The sequence below is a fragment of the Silene latifolia genome, chromosome 2, assembly GCF_048544455.1.
Source record: "Silene latifolia isolate original U9 population chromosome 2, ASM4854445v1, whole genome shotgun sequence".
NCBI classification, from domain to species: Eukaryota; Viridiplantae; Streptophyta; class Magnoliopsida; order Caryophyllales; family Caryophyllaceae; genus Silene; species Silene latifolia.
Window position 1 is genome coordinate 133,202,432 of NC_133527.1, and position 14,093 is coordinate 133,216,524.

The window sequence follows — 14,093 nt, forward strand, 5'->3', positions numbered from 1 at the left end:
CTGGTAGGTCAACCTTCCCAACTATCATAGACACAACCTTATACAACCTCCCACAAGACACAGACTCACCCGACGGTATGAAAACTTCCTCTTTTACAGACTCATACTCTCTCAAACCCAAAAGCTTAGCATGACTCGATGATACAAAAGACTGTGACGCCCCCGAATCAAACAAAACAAAGGTAAAGACTCCATTAACAAGAAAAGTACCCGTGATTACGTGAGCGTCATCCTCAGCTGCTTTCTTCTCCATCATGAACAGCTTACCACTGGTCTTTTGTCCACCTCCCTAGACAGTACTAACAGAAGTAGACGGCTTAGCAGCCGACCCTGACCCCTGGTTGTTGTTCGCTGCTGGTCTCTGATATGAATTACCGCCATTGCGGTTAGCCCCACGGTTATTGTTCTGACCACCCTGATTATTCCACGACCTAGCCGGCCTGTTACTCGCATAACTCTGAGACGGACCCTAAGAGAAACTCCCCTGTGAATGCCTCTGAAAACCCCTTCCCACTGCACTGGTACACTCATGTCTCTTGTGGCCCACACCGCCATAGTTAAAACCAGATAAACCCCAGCTGCTACTACCACCACGGCCACGCCCAAAAGAAGCTCCTCCACTGAACCCCGACCCCGAAGAGTAAGCTCTCACCTGGTTATGGCCGCCCCTCTTGTAACTAGACTGGCCACCACCCTCACTCTCACCCTTCCTTTTCTCAGAAGCTCTCTCGCTGTTCTCCTTAGCCATCTCTACCAACCTCTCATCTCTCCCAGCATGCTCACATAACTCCTTAACATCAGTAAGGATTCCTACTGGTAGCTTCTCCATAATCTTGGGTGTCAACCCTTTCTCAAACCTCAACGCCAAGTTCTCCTAGTTCAGCCCCATATCCTCTGCGTACCTAGACTTCTCGTTGAACTTGTGATAATACTCAGCCACTGTCATATCAGAGGTCATCTTAAAGTCATCAAACTCCTCCCTCAACTTACTATGCACATGTTCCGGCACAAACTCGCGACGCATAGCTCTCTTGAACTCACTCCAAGGTATAGCAGATAGCCCCTGTTTCACATATAAATCTAGAGCACTCTCTCTACCCTTGTTCTACCACTCTCCGGCCGCCTCTCTCAAGTAGAACGCAGCTTGTTCCACTCTAAAGTCCTCAAGACAATGAACCACATTCAGAATGTTTTCCATCTCTCTATGCCAATTATCAAGCAATATTGGCGCACTCGTGCCCATGTACCCTTTTGGGTTAAAACTTGCAATATTAATACTCATCTTGGCGAAATTCACACCCGCCTCTTTCTCTTTCCCGAACTTCTTTAGAGCCTCAGTAAGCGCATCTTGATGCTCTAGCAACTTAACTATCTCATCAACATTCATATTCTCAGCCCTGGCATACAACGCATTCCTCTTTGGCGGCATCTTGAAACTATATAAGAGGAAAGGTAAACCTAAACACACATCTCATATCTCAAACACGTTTATGACCTGTGTAGAACCTACTCGATCGAGCACCACAACCCACTCGATCGAGTTGAGGCCACTCGATCGAGTGCCTCAACTCCAGAACCTGACCAGAGTGCATCCAAAGACGTACTCGATCGAGCCACATACTTACTCGATCGAGCTGACCCCACTCGATTGAGTGCCCCAACCTACTCGACCCCCCCTCCCCCCGATCGATTCATGTTGACTCGTATACTACCCGCATGCTTATCTCAACACTTTCCAACCAACTTTACTTATATGCAAAACAGAAAAAGCACATAATATATGTATCTACATATATATACAGATATATGTATATACATATATATGTATATACATATATCTGTATATATATGTATATCTGTATATATATGTATATACATATATATGTGTATACATATGTATGTGTATACATATGTATGTGTATACATATGTATGTGTATATATACATATGTATATATATGTATATATATACATATGTATATATATATATGTATATATATACATATGTATGTATATATACATACATATATATGTATATATATACATATGTATGTATATATACATACATATATATGTATATATACATATGTATATATATGTATATATATATATATATATATATATATATATATATATATATATATATATATATGTATATAAATGAGATCTAATGAGTCCACCCAAATCCATTGAGTCCATAAGTCCTCTTTAGGGCCATTGAAAAGATGAGATGAAGGGTTGAGATTGAAGAGTAAAAACAAGGGATTAGTGCAAAAAATAGGAGATCAATGCTAATTAAACACTTTTCCTCACTACCTTCATTAATCAACCATTAATTTTACTATATAACATATTTTTTCCACTCACTTCTCTCTCATCCCACATAATTACCATTCCTTTCATCTCTCTAAAAAACAAAAAAAACCCCAAAAATAAATCACTCCTCTCATCCTTACCCACCACCACAAACCCAAAAAATAAAAAATTCCTCTCATCCTCACCAACCACCACCCCACCCCGACCACCCGGACCCCCCTCCTGTACAGCCACGCCGCCTCTGCCACCACCACACCCTCACCTTCCACTTCACTCCACCACGCACACCACCTCCTCTCATCCACACCCACCACCACAAACCCAAAAAATTAATTTCCTCTCATCCTCACCAACCACCACCCCACCCCGACCACCCGGACCCCCTCCTGTCCCGCCATGCCGCCTCTGCCACCACCACACCCTCACTTCCCTCCTCACTCAACCACCACCACCACCACACACACCACCATAAATCAACCACCTATGCCACCACCACCTACAACCACAAACAAAAAAACCCAAAAAGTCGGATCTCAGCGGCCAATACAACCCGACACCACCTCCTCTCTTCCTCACTCTCCCTCATGCCCCCAGATCCGCCACCACCCGACACCCGCCAGCACGGCGTTTGACGCCCCTAACCACCGCACCATCGTGGTTGTTTGCTTTACCTCTTCCTCTAACCACCGCACTCACCGCACTCAGATCTGACTTCCTTTAGTTGTGGTGGTGGCTTGAAGTAGACCGAGGAGGGTGATGGTGGTGGTAGGCAGGTGAGGGAGGTTGGGGCTGGTGGGTGTCGGCTAAGGTGGAGGGTAAAGGTGATGGGGCTGGTGGGTGTCGGTTAGGGTGGATGGTAAAGGTCGGGTTTGGTGTTTGCTTTAGACGAGAGTACTGTTTTATGTTTAGTGTTGGCTTCTTATGAAAATGACGGTCCTTACTTCTTAAAAGCATTATTTTTTCTTTTTTTTTCAAATATTGTTGGGAGTTTTGACGGTCCTTAACTCTTAAAACCATTATTATTATTTTTTTTTCAAATATTTTTGGGAGTATTTAAATTATCGTCTTGTTTATTTTACTATATTTCAAATATCGTATTGTTTGATATTTTTCCAAATCTTATATTTAAATTTTTTTCCAGATCTACACTTCTTAACATGTACACTTGTACTTCCTTACATTTACACTTGTTTTTATTTAAATTTACACTTGTATTTTCTCACATTTACACTCGTTTCTTTTTAAATTTCCACTCATATTTTTTTAAAGTCACACTCCCATCAAAGTTACACTCGTATTATGGAGTGCAAATGTGATGTTCTCAGATCTGATTTTAAAGTTACACTCGCATTTTTTTAAATTTTCACTCGTAAATCTTTAAATTTACACTCGTATTTCTTAACGTTTACATTCGTATTTCATTACATTTACACTTATTTCCACAATTCTATTTTTTTGGGGTTCAGATCTAGTTTTTTTTCCCTTTATTTTTGAGGTTTTTTTTAATAGGTCTATCTTTTTTATGAGGTGGGTTGATTGTGGAGGACGGTGGTGGTGTTTGTCGGTGGTCATTTACACTCATATTTTTTACATTTACACTCATATTTCTTTACATTTATACTCGTATTTCTTTACATTTACATTCATATATCATGTTTTTTACATTTACACTCATATTTCTTTACATTTACACTCGTATATCTGTACATTTACACTCGTTAAAATTATATAGATTTGCACTCATAGTTTTTGTGGATATGAGTTGGTGGTGGAGGATGACGTTGGTGGTGTTTGTTGGTAGTCGGACTAAAGTTTTACTCATAAAGGACTAAAGTTTTACTAGTAAAGGACCAAAGTTACACTCTTAAACCTTCAAATTTACACTCGTAGACCTTCAAATTTACACTTAAAATACTACATTTACACTCGTAAAACTTCACATTTACACTCGCTAACATGTTAAGATGATATAAATTCAAATTTTTATATAAAAAATTGCCTAAAAAATGAAATTTACACTCTTAAATATTTACATTTACACTCGTAAAATGTTAAAATTATATAAATTCAAAATTTCCGTCACAAAAAATTAAATTTACACTCTTAAAATGTTACATTTACACTCGTTAAACATCAAATTTACACTCGTTAAATGTTAAAATTATAAAAAATCAAAATTTCCGTCACAAAAAATCAAATTTACACTTTTAAAATATTACATTTACACTCGTAAAACATCAAATTTACACTTGTAAAATGTTAAAATTATATAAATTCAAAATTTCCATCACAAAAAATCAAATTTACACTCTCAAAATATTACATTTACACTTGTAAAAGATCAAATTTACACTTGTAAAAAGTTAAAATTATATAAATTCAAAACTTCCGTCACAAAAAATCAAATTTACACTCTTAAAATATTACATTTACACTCGTAAAACATCACATTTACACTTGTAAAATGTTAAAATTATATAAATTCAAAATTTCCGTCACAAAAAATCAAATTTACATTCTTAAAATATTACATTTACACTCGTACAATGTTAGATTTACACTTGTAAAACTCATACAACATTACATTTACACTTCTGAAATCTGAAACTCAAAACTGATTAATTAGGGGCTAGAGAGAGAAAGAAAAATTAATTAGGGTGTAGAAATTTGATTAGTGATAATTTTTTTTTGGTTATTTTCAATCTCAACCATCCATCTCAATCCAACCATCCACATTTTTTTCCTTTTCTTTTTAATAGCCTTTCAAATGCATCTCAACCATTCATTGAGTCCATCCAAAGGCCCTTGAAGAGACTTATGGACTCAATTGAAGAGGAGGACTCATTAGAACTCCTCTATATATATATATATATATATATATATATATATATATATATATATATATATATATATATATATATATATATATATATATATATATATATATAGAATGAGATCATGGGAGTATTACTTATATATTTGAGGATTGAGGATTAATACTATGATGGGTATTTAGGGTGAAACACAAGCAAGGGCAAATTTGTAATTTAACACCTGCCTATATAAACCACTTTTTACAGCCAAAACCGTTATTTCCTCCTTTTTCTTCTTGTCCCTTCAACTTCTCTCTCTACTGTAGCTTCTTCCTCCATTGTTGAGCTGGAAAACCCTAGAATTTAGGCGTCATCTCCGTTTTTCGTCCTCATTCTTCACAATTATCATATTATTCCATTAGTTCGTTTGCTCGGAGTACGTAATTGGCGTTTTTAAATCCTAAGTTTCGAATTCGTTGTAACATTACTCTGTTTGTTCTTCTTTCGTTTGAATAATTTGAATTTCATCTTGCTTTTGTTTGTTATTTTCAATTTAATTTTGTGTTTCCTAAAATTCGGTACGTTTTTGTTTTATTTCCAGGTTTTGCTGCTCATTCTTCACAATTATCATATTATTCCAATTATTTCCTTTATTCAGGTACGTAATTGCCGTTTTTCGTCCCTATGTTTCGCCTTCGTTGTTATCTTACTCTGTTTGTTCTTCTTTTCGTTTATATGCTTTGAATTTCATCTTGATTTATTTGTTATTTTAAATTTAATTTTGTGCTTCCTAAAATTCTGTACGTTTTTGTTTGATTTCCAGGTTTTCCTGCTCAAAATCTCTGCGTATTCAATCATCATTGTGATGTCTGGTATGTTATTCTTCTTAATTTTGTACTTTTAGTGTATTCTCGAATCTCTGCGTATTCTCTCTTTATTTTGTACTTTCAGCTTTCAATCACATGTTCGTTACACTTTTGGTACATATTTTTTGTTCATTGACGTTCTTATTTTGCGCAATATGTGATATTGTTTTCTACACCTGGTGATATTGTTTATGTTGATATGTACCATTGTATATTCACCTTTGTGATATTGTTTTTCAACTTCATGTGTGATATTGTTCCAGAGTACGTGATATTGTTTTCCTGGACATGTGATATTGTTCAGCCACTTGTGTGATATTGTTCCTACAACATTCCTTGTGATATCGTGTTCCATCTTCATGTGTGATATTTTTCCCAAACAACGTGATATTGTTTTCCTGGATATGTGATATTGTTCAGCCACTTGTGTGATTTTGATTTCGTCCATATCTTTAAGACTTATTCTTGTTATTTTACATTTTACTTTTCTTGCCAGATCCTACAAGTAATGTAACTTCTTCTACCTGTAATGATCTTCATGTCTCTGCTATTACCTCTAAAGATAGTAATGATATTGTTGAGTCTTCAATTACTTCGACTGTTCTGATTGAACCATCTGATGCATCTAGTTCTACTCCACATGTTGAATAACATTCTGTTCCTTCTCGTGTGCATCAACTACTTTTGGACTCCACACCTGGTGGTAGTGAATTGTGGACAAGGAATGTTGCACCTGAGTTTAAACCTTATATTGGCCAGTTGTTTGGGACGTTGGAAGAAGCTATTAGTTTTTATGATGTGTATGCAGAAGCATGTAGTTTTGAACCTAGGAAGTCTTCTCAAAAAAGGTATGTTTCTGGTGATGTGAAGTATAAATTTGTTGTTTGCAACCGTGAAGGTTTTAGAGATCGTAAGAGGAACGCTACTGTTTTAGATAGTGGAAAGGAGCGGGCAACTCCCAGGCCTTTTGATATCAGGAACACTAAATTAACTAGGATTGGTTGTACTGCTATGATTGAGTTTCGCTATAATGGGGATGGTTATGTTGTTTTTCAGTTTCGTGAGTGGCATAATCACCGTCTTTGTTCACTTAGAAATCAACAATTTCAAAACAAACACAGGCACCTCCATCTCTACCATAAAAAGGCAATTATTGATCATTCAAGGTTTAATCAAGGGCCAACAAAGGCATTTAGAAATGTCAAGGAATATGTAGATGGCTATGAGAATGTTGGAGCTCAACTGGTTGATTTTAAGAATTTTGGAAGGGATATCAAATGTTTCATAGGAGACTGGGATGCTCAACTGTTTGTTAACTATTTTGAGGATAAACGTGATACCACTGAAGGTTTTTACTTTGCTTATGAGGTGGATTCTGGTAAATGCTTGGTTCGTGCGTTTTGGTGTGATGCAGAGTCTCGTAGAAACTATGCATGCTTTGTTTGGTGATTACATCACTTACGATCCAACTTACAGTACGAATAAGTATTGTATGCTTTTCACTCCTTTTACTGGCGTAGACCACCACAAAAGGTCAGTTACTTTTGCTTCTACCTTGCTATTTCATGAGGATGAAGATTCGTTCACGTGGGTCTTTCAAAAGTTCCTTGATGCTATGGGACAGCGAGAGCCACACTGTATAATAACCGATCGGTGTCTTTGGAATAAAGCTGGGTTTGCGTCTTTGTCTTCAAACATGCTAAGCGCAGATATTGCATATGGCATATCATGCAAAAGCTTCGATAAGGTTGGGCTGTAATATCGAAAGAGACTGATTTTGTCACCGTTTGAATGCTATTGTTTGGGATCTGAGTTAGAACCTCTTGAATTTGAAGAAAAGTGGTGTCAGTTGGTCAATGAGCATAATCTTGAAGGTAATTCCTGGTTGTCAACCATGTTTAGAAAACGGAGAAAATGGATCCCAGCTTATTTTCGTGATGTTCCTATGGGTTGTCTCTTACGAACAACTCAACGTTCTGAGAGTCAGAATAATTTTTTCAAGCATTTTGAAAATGCACATGGTACACTTGTTGAATTCTTGATGCGGTTTCAAAGCGCCATTGATGTACAGCGCCATACTCAAAAACAACTTGATAGAGTCGATGATTGTACTCTTTTAGAATTAGCGACTTCTCTTAAGTTGGAAGCTCATGCTTCCAAGGTTTATACAAATGCTGCTTTCGCTGATTTTCAAGTAGAAGCTTCTGCTTCTATTTGTTCCCTTAGTGTTGGTGGCTTCACACCACCTGCAAACAGTGTAAAATTAATTGGTATTGCTGATGCCAGAACGCAGAAGACCTACCAAGTCATCTAAAATTCTCTAACGAATGACGCTGAATGTTCTTGCAAGTTGTTCAACAGGAAGGGTATTATTTGTAGACACATTATCTGGGTTTACTCTGGAAAACAAGTACACACTTTGACCGATAAATACATTCTTATGCGGTGGACCAAGATTGCACATAAGATCCCTCTTTATGGTCCACATGGTGAGTTAATTGAGGATTTTGACGCCACTGATTTACGAAAGATGGAAATGTGCAAGTTATGGACAGAGTTCTACGCGACCATCAGTATGCTCAAGAATGTGTCTACGAAGGACATCACTGATTGACAGGGCAGTCGTATACCTATCAAAAATAACCAACTGGCTCTAACTAATATAGCTAGGGAAGTCGGGTCGAATCCACAGGGAGATGGGAAAATGTCAGCTTAGTCTAAGTTCGTCTCGGTAACCAAATTGGGGGGTTTTAATTGATTGTTTCTAAACTAAAGATAAAGATAGGGAAGAGAGAATAAGAAAAAAAGGATAAATCAAGTAGAGAAAACAGCTAAGACAGACGGTTAACCATAATCATTCAGTCAAGTAATCTAGGTCTCAGGTCAATGCAAATACGGTCTGAGGGGCAGTGAATATCTCCTTTCGGTCTCAATTCGCCCTAAAACACAAATATCTTAGCTTTCGCCCTAACTATAATGCTCTATTGTTCGCTACTAGTCTCGCCTATTCCAACCTTTCGGTCCAGGTCAAGGGTCACTAGGATATAAATGCCTAATTGCGTCGACTCAATTAAACAGATACAATTAATTGCAGCAGTTAACAACAAAGATTATACCCGCATTAACCCAATAAATCGATTACTTTCCTTTCATAATTATGGATCCCCTATAGTCTTAGCAGAGGGAAATTAGCGATGTATCATCATTGAACTAACAATAATAACGAATAGATAATAAAGAGAATTAAACATAATGACGATACTAATGAAGATTGAATTAGAGTAGAGATGAAAAAATAAGAGAAGAAAAGCAATACAATAACGATAATTAAGATTAAAGGTTGAAAGAACAAGAATAATAATACCAATCGTAATCCAAATTTGAGTAGCCAAAGTGTAAAGGAATAACAAAATCTGAGAACAGTCGCAAAGTATAGAGTAAAGTGAATATGATAGAAGCAGAGACGATTACGCAGTCCCTCCTTCTCTTTACATACGAAAATCCCTTCCTAATCTAACCTATGGACTAATTACAAAAGCCCATACGAAAATTAGGCGGAAAAAGTCTATAGAAGGACAAACCACTCGATCGAGTGGAAATAAACCACTCGATCGAGCAAACTAACGCCAAACCACTCGATCGAGTGGAAGTAAACCACTCGATCGAGTACTTCTTGCTATGTCTTCTCTCGTGTTAACTTGGATTGCTCGATCGAGCAACTGGGAGTATAATAAGCATTCGATCGAGTAATAAATTACTCGATCGAGCTATCTTGGCACGTAAGACCTTAAAACACCTTCCGAAACCAGCTCACGCGTCTCCAAAATGTTAGATTCCAAGCTCCGGCTCCTTATTCTCCATAAATGCATGCAATTGGGACAAATTAGGCTCGATTTAGCTCCTCTTTGGTTTATTCCTGCAAATTACATAAAACGAACCAAAGTAGAATATTCGGGGGTATTTGTAGCTAGATGCTACATAAATAGTACAGAAATGCGTGTAAAAATGAAGTAAAAACCTTATATAAAATACACGCATCAAATCTCCCCAAACCAAACCTTTGCTTGTCCCCAAGCAAAATATGAATGCAACTAAAGAATAAACAATGGAACGGGACCAACGCATCAGCTACAAATCACCCACCAAAACTAGTTTAATGCAACAGCTGACAAAGTGGCAAAAGAGAAGTGCAAACGAGTTAAATCAATGTTTCAAACTTACTGAACCGTCGACCTTGCAAGACTCAAAAGATATCGGACTCTCACGGGTCGCTCATCACTCAGAATTAAGCAGAAGGTGAGTATATATGTGAAAGATAGAAGGAAGTAAAGACACTCACCTAACTCAACCTATAAGAACATGCATGCAGTTAACATGAATAAAGTCTCTACAACCGTACATATGCATTCCAACCATACTAAAGACCAAGACACATGCCGAGGACTTACATTTGGGTAAGTGAGGTAATGGGTAAGAAGGGGCTAAGATGAATTTGGATATGTGGGGTTAATAGCCAGGCTAGCAACAACGAAATCCAAATTTGAACTACATCCCAACTTCGTACTCAATATAACAAGATGAAACGGTGCAAAAACCATGCACTCTACTCACGAAACACCAAAACAAACTCGTCGACTCCCCATAAGATATAAATAAAACATGGGAGTGAAAATCATTAAATAATTTCTCATTTTTTCACACATGATTTTTCTTTCTTTTTCTTCTTTTTCTTTTCATTTTTTTCGTTTTCATCTTTTTCATTTCTTTTCGTTTCATTTTTTTTCATTTCTTTTCGTTTCATTTTTTTTTCCATTTTTCATCCATCGCTTTTTTTTTTCATTCCCTTCAATTCTTCCACCAACTGCTGAAAATCAGATAAAAACAACCAAACTGCAGTAAAACATTCCAACAACTACTCGTCACTAGCTCGGCTAGGGTAGGAAGTATTATAGAAAGTAGCTAATAGGACAAAAAGGCAATTTGGCTATGTGGGGCTCATGGGTAGAATGAAATAAAGGGAACTGCCTCTCCTAACATGTGTCACCATCCACAGACCGAATGCATACAGGTATTTAAGAAGACTAGACTCATGCTTATGCAAATTGATGTTACATGCCTTAAAGAGAGTACTACTCAAATCCTAGATGAAACCGGTCATGAATGTCACCAGTTTATAAAGCTCTAACCTCAGAATGTAATGTAGCTTGCCGATATAATGAATCAAGTCTATTCGTTCAGATAAGAGAGAAACAAAAACTCGTAGATCATGCACATAATCATGCCAACTAAATGTCAAGAGTATACAAGGCTCGAGTAAGGATTCAATGTAGCGTCAATGTTCAAACGTAACGACTCAAATTAAACATGGAATTTTTTTTGAATTTTATGATTTTTATGTGATATTTTTTTTTGAATTAATTGAAACAACAATGCATGCGAGAATAATTAAACGTGCAAACAAAAATGCAAGAAAAACATACAGACAGACACAGATATGGATGCATACCTCGCCAAACGAAACCGTACAATGCCCTCATTATACCAAAAATAGGGAAAGAAATGCAAACTGAAGAGAAAAGGAGAAGTGGAGTCGGAAAACTTACAAAACGTCGTATAGAGGGACCTCCCCAAACCGACCATGAACATGGGAAGTCAAAGAAAGTCAAGCAAAAGCTCCATAGACGTAAAATAGCATCTGGAAGACATAACTGCTCGATCGAGCAACTTAGAACAGCTCGATCGAGTAAACTGGTAAGTGGAAGGACTCGATCGAGTAGAAACCACTCGATCGAGTAAACGCGATTTTGGCTCTGGTCGATCGAGTAAGAATATCACTCGATCGAGTGAATAAAACCCAAAAATTGCTCGATCGAGTAGAAAAACTACTCGATCGAGTAACTGGACCTGCAAATACGCGTTAAAAAGCAAGGAGAGCATATAAAATTCGTAAAACAGCGTCTAAAGTTCAACATAAAGCTAAAGAAAAATAAAATGTTCAACAAAAGTACAATAACACAGTCCGGGCTGCCTCCCGGAGAGCGCTGGTTTAAGAGGTCCCGCACGACCTTTCTGGCATCAATTAACTGGCGCATCCAGCTCGTCGAAGTACAAGACTTCAACATGATTGTCTGCTTCATTTGCCTCGTGGTAATGCTTCACATATTGCCCATTCACCTTGAACCTACTACCTTCAGAGTCTTCGAGCTCCACGGATCCAAATTTGGTAACAGCTGTCACCGTATAAGGACCACTCCACCTGGACTTCAGCTTGCCAGGAAACAATCTCAATCGGGCATTAAACAGCAGCACCTTTTGTCCAACGTGGAACTCCCTGGGTAGAATTCTCTTGTCATGCCATCTCTTCGTCTTTTCTTTGTATATGCGCGAGCTATCATAGGCATTTAGCCTAAACTCCTCCAACTCATCTAGCTGCAAAAGACGATTCTGACCACACAACTTAGGATCAAAGTTAAGCTCACGAATTGCCCACCAAGCCTTACATTCCAAATCAACAGGTAAATGACATGATTTCCCATAAGCTAACCTATAAGGTGATGCACCAATTGGTGTCTTAAAGGCAGTTCTGTAGGCCCATAATGTGTCCTCTAACTTAAGACTTCAGTCCTTCCGTGATTTAGAAACTACCTTAGACAAGATCTCTTTCAACTCGCGATTAGAGACCTCAACCTGACCACTAGTTTGGGGATGATACCCCAAACCACGCCGGTGTTGGACACCAACTTTAGATAGAATAGAAGTTAGTTTCTTTTCCTTAAAGTGCATTCCCCCATCACTAATGACGACCCTAGGGACACCAAATCGGGGAAATATGACCTTTTTGAACATTTTTATCACGGTCTTGGCATCACAATGGGGTGACGCAATGGCCTCAACCCATTTCGACACATAATCTACAGCCACTAAGATATAACTGTTACCTTTACTAGACGGGAATGGTCCTTGGAAATCAATGCCCCAGACATCGAAAAACTCAACCTCTAAGATGCCGTTTTGTGGCATCTCATGTCTCTTCGAAATGTTTCCCGATAAGCTGAAACAAAAGACTTAGCATCAGCAAACAAAGAAGGCCAGTAAAAACCAGACTGAAGTACCTTAGCCACGGTGCGCGATGGACCGTGGTGACCACCATAGGAAGAGGAGTGACAGCCTTCCAGGACTACTTTGGCCTCCCACTGCGGAATACACCGTCTGTAGAGACCGTCTGCACATTCCTTAAACAGATAAGGATTATCCCGAAATCTTTTGCTTAGCATTGTCGAAAAACGCTTCCTTTGGCGATGGGAAAGGTCGGCGCGACTTGCCACTGACAACGAAGTTAGCTATATCTGCATACCAAGGTTCTTGGTTAACAATAGACGATATAACAGCAATTAAAGTATCGTCAGGAAAAGAATCATCAATAGGTATAGAATCTTCCCCTTTTTGTCGCATCAGTCGCGACAAGTGATCAGCTACAACGTTCTCAGCTCCTTTCTTATCCTTAATCTGCAAATCAAACTCCTGAAGAAGGAGTATCCATCTCAATAGCCGCGGTTTAGCCTCCTTCTTAGCAAGGAGATGCCTCAAAGCGGCATGGTCAGTAAAAACAGTAACTTCTGACCCAACTAAATAAGAACGAAACATCTCTAAGGCATAAACTACAGCTAGCAGCTCTTTCTCAGTGGTAGTGTACTTCACTTGAGCCTCATCCAGAGTTCGGCTCGCATAGTAGATCGCATTCAGAGCTTTGTCTTTCCTTTGGCCTAGCACCGCTCCTAATGCATAGTCACTGGCATCACACATTATCTCAAACGGCAAGTCCCAGTCGGGAGGCTGTATGATCGGCGCGGAGACTAAGGCCTGCTTTAACCTGTGAAAAGCAGAAAGACACTCATCAGTAAACACAAAAGGGGCATCCTTACTTAGCAACTGTGTAAGTGGTTTAACAATTTTTGAGAAGTCCTTGATAAACCGGCGATAAAAGCTGGCGTGACCAAGGAAACTTCTCACCCCCTTAACATTGACAGGAGGTGGTAATTGCTGAATCACTCCCACCTTTACTTTATCAACCTCTAGTCCCCTATCAGAAACTAAGTGCCC

The 14,093-nt window shown here is 38.3% G+C and overlaps 1 protein-coding gene across 1 annotated transcript; it reads left to right on the plus strand.

Annotated features, from left to right (window-relative positions):
* The first annotated feature begins 5,318 nt into the window (after nt 1–5,318).
* LOC141641335 (protein FAR1-RELATED SEQUENCE 5-like) lies at nt 5,319–8,607 on the plus strand. The gene is made up of 9 exons (XM_074450002.1): nt 5,319–5,322; nt 5,729–5,785; nt 5,951–5,999; nt 6,079–6,107; nt 6,490–6,635; nt 6,753–7,361; nt 7,408–7,748; nt 7,896–8,250; nt 8,344–8,607. Exons 1-9 carry the CDS (start codon nt 5,319–5,321, stop codon nt 8,605–8,607), a joined length of 1,854 nt encoding a protein of 617 aa, XP_074306103.1.
* The last annotated feature ends 5,486 nt before the right edge of the window (nt 8,608–14,093 follow it).

Bases quoted from the DNA above. Each gene is read 5' to 3' on its own strand.
- LOC141641335 (XM_074450002.1), top strand. The intron at 6,636-6,752 runs GTTGAATAACAT...TATATTGGCCAG, and splicing joins CATCTAGTTCTACTCCACAT to TTGTTTGGGACGTTGGAAGA. The intron at 8,251-8,343 runs GTAAAATTAATT...TGTTCTTGCAAG, and splicing joins TCACACCACCTGCAAACAGT to TTGTTCAACAGGAAGGGTAT.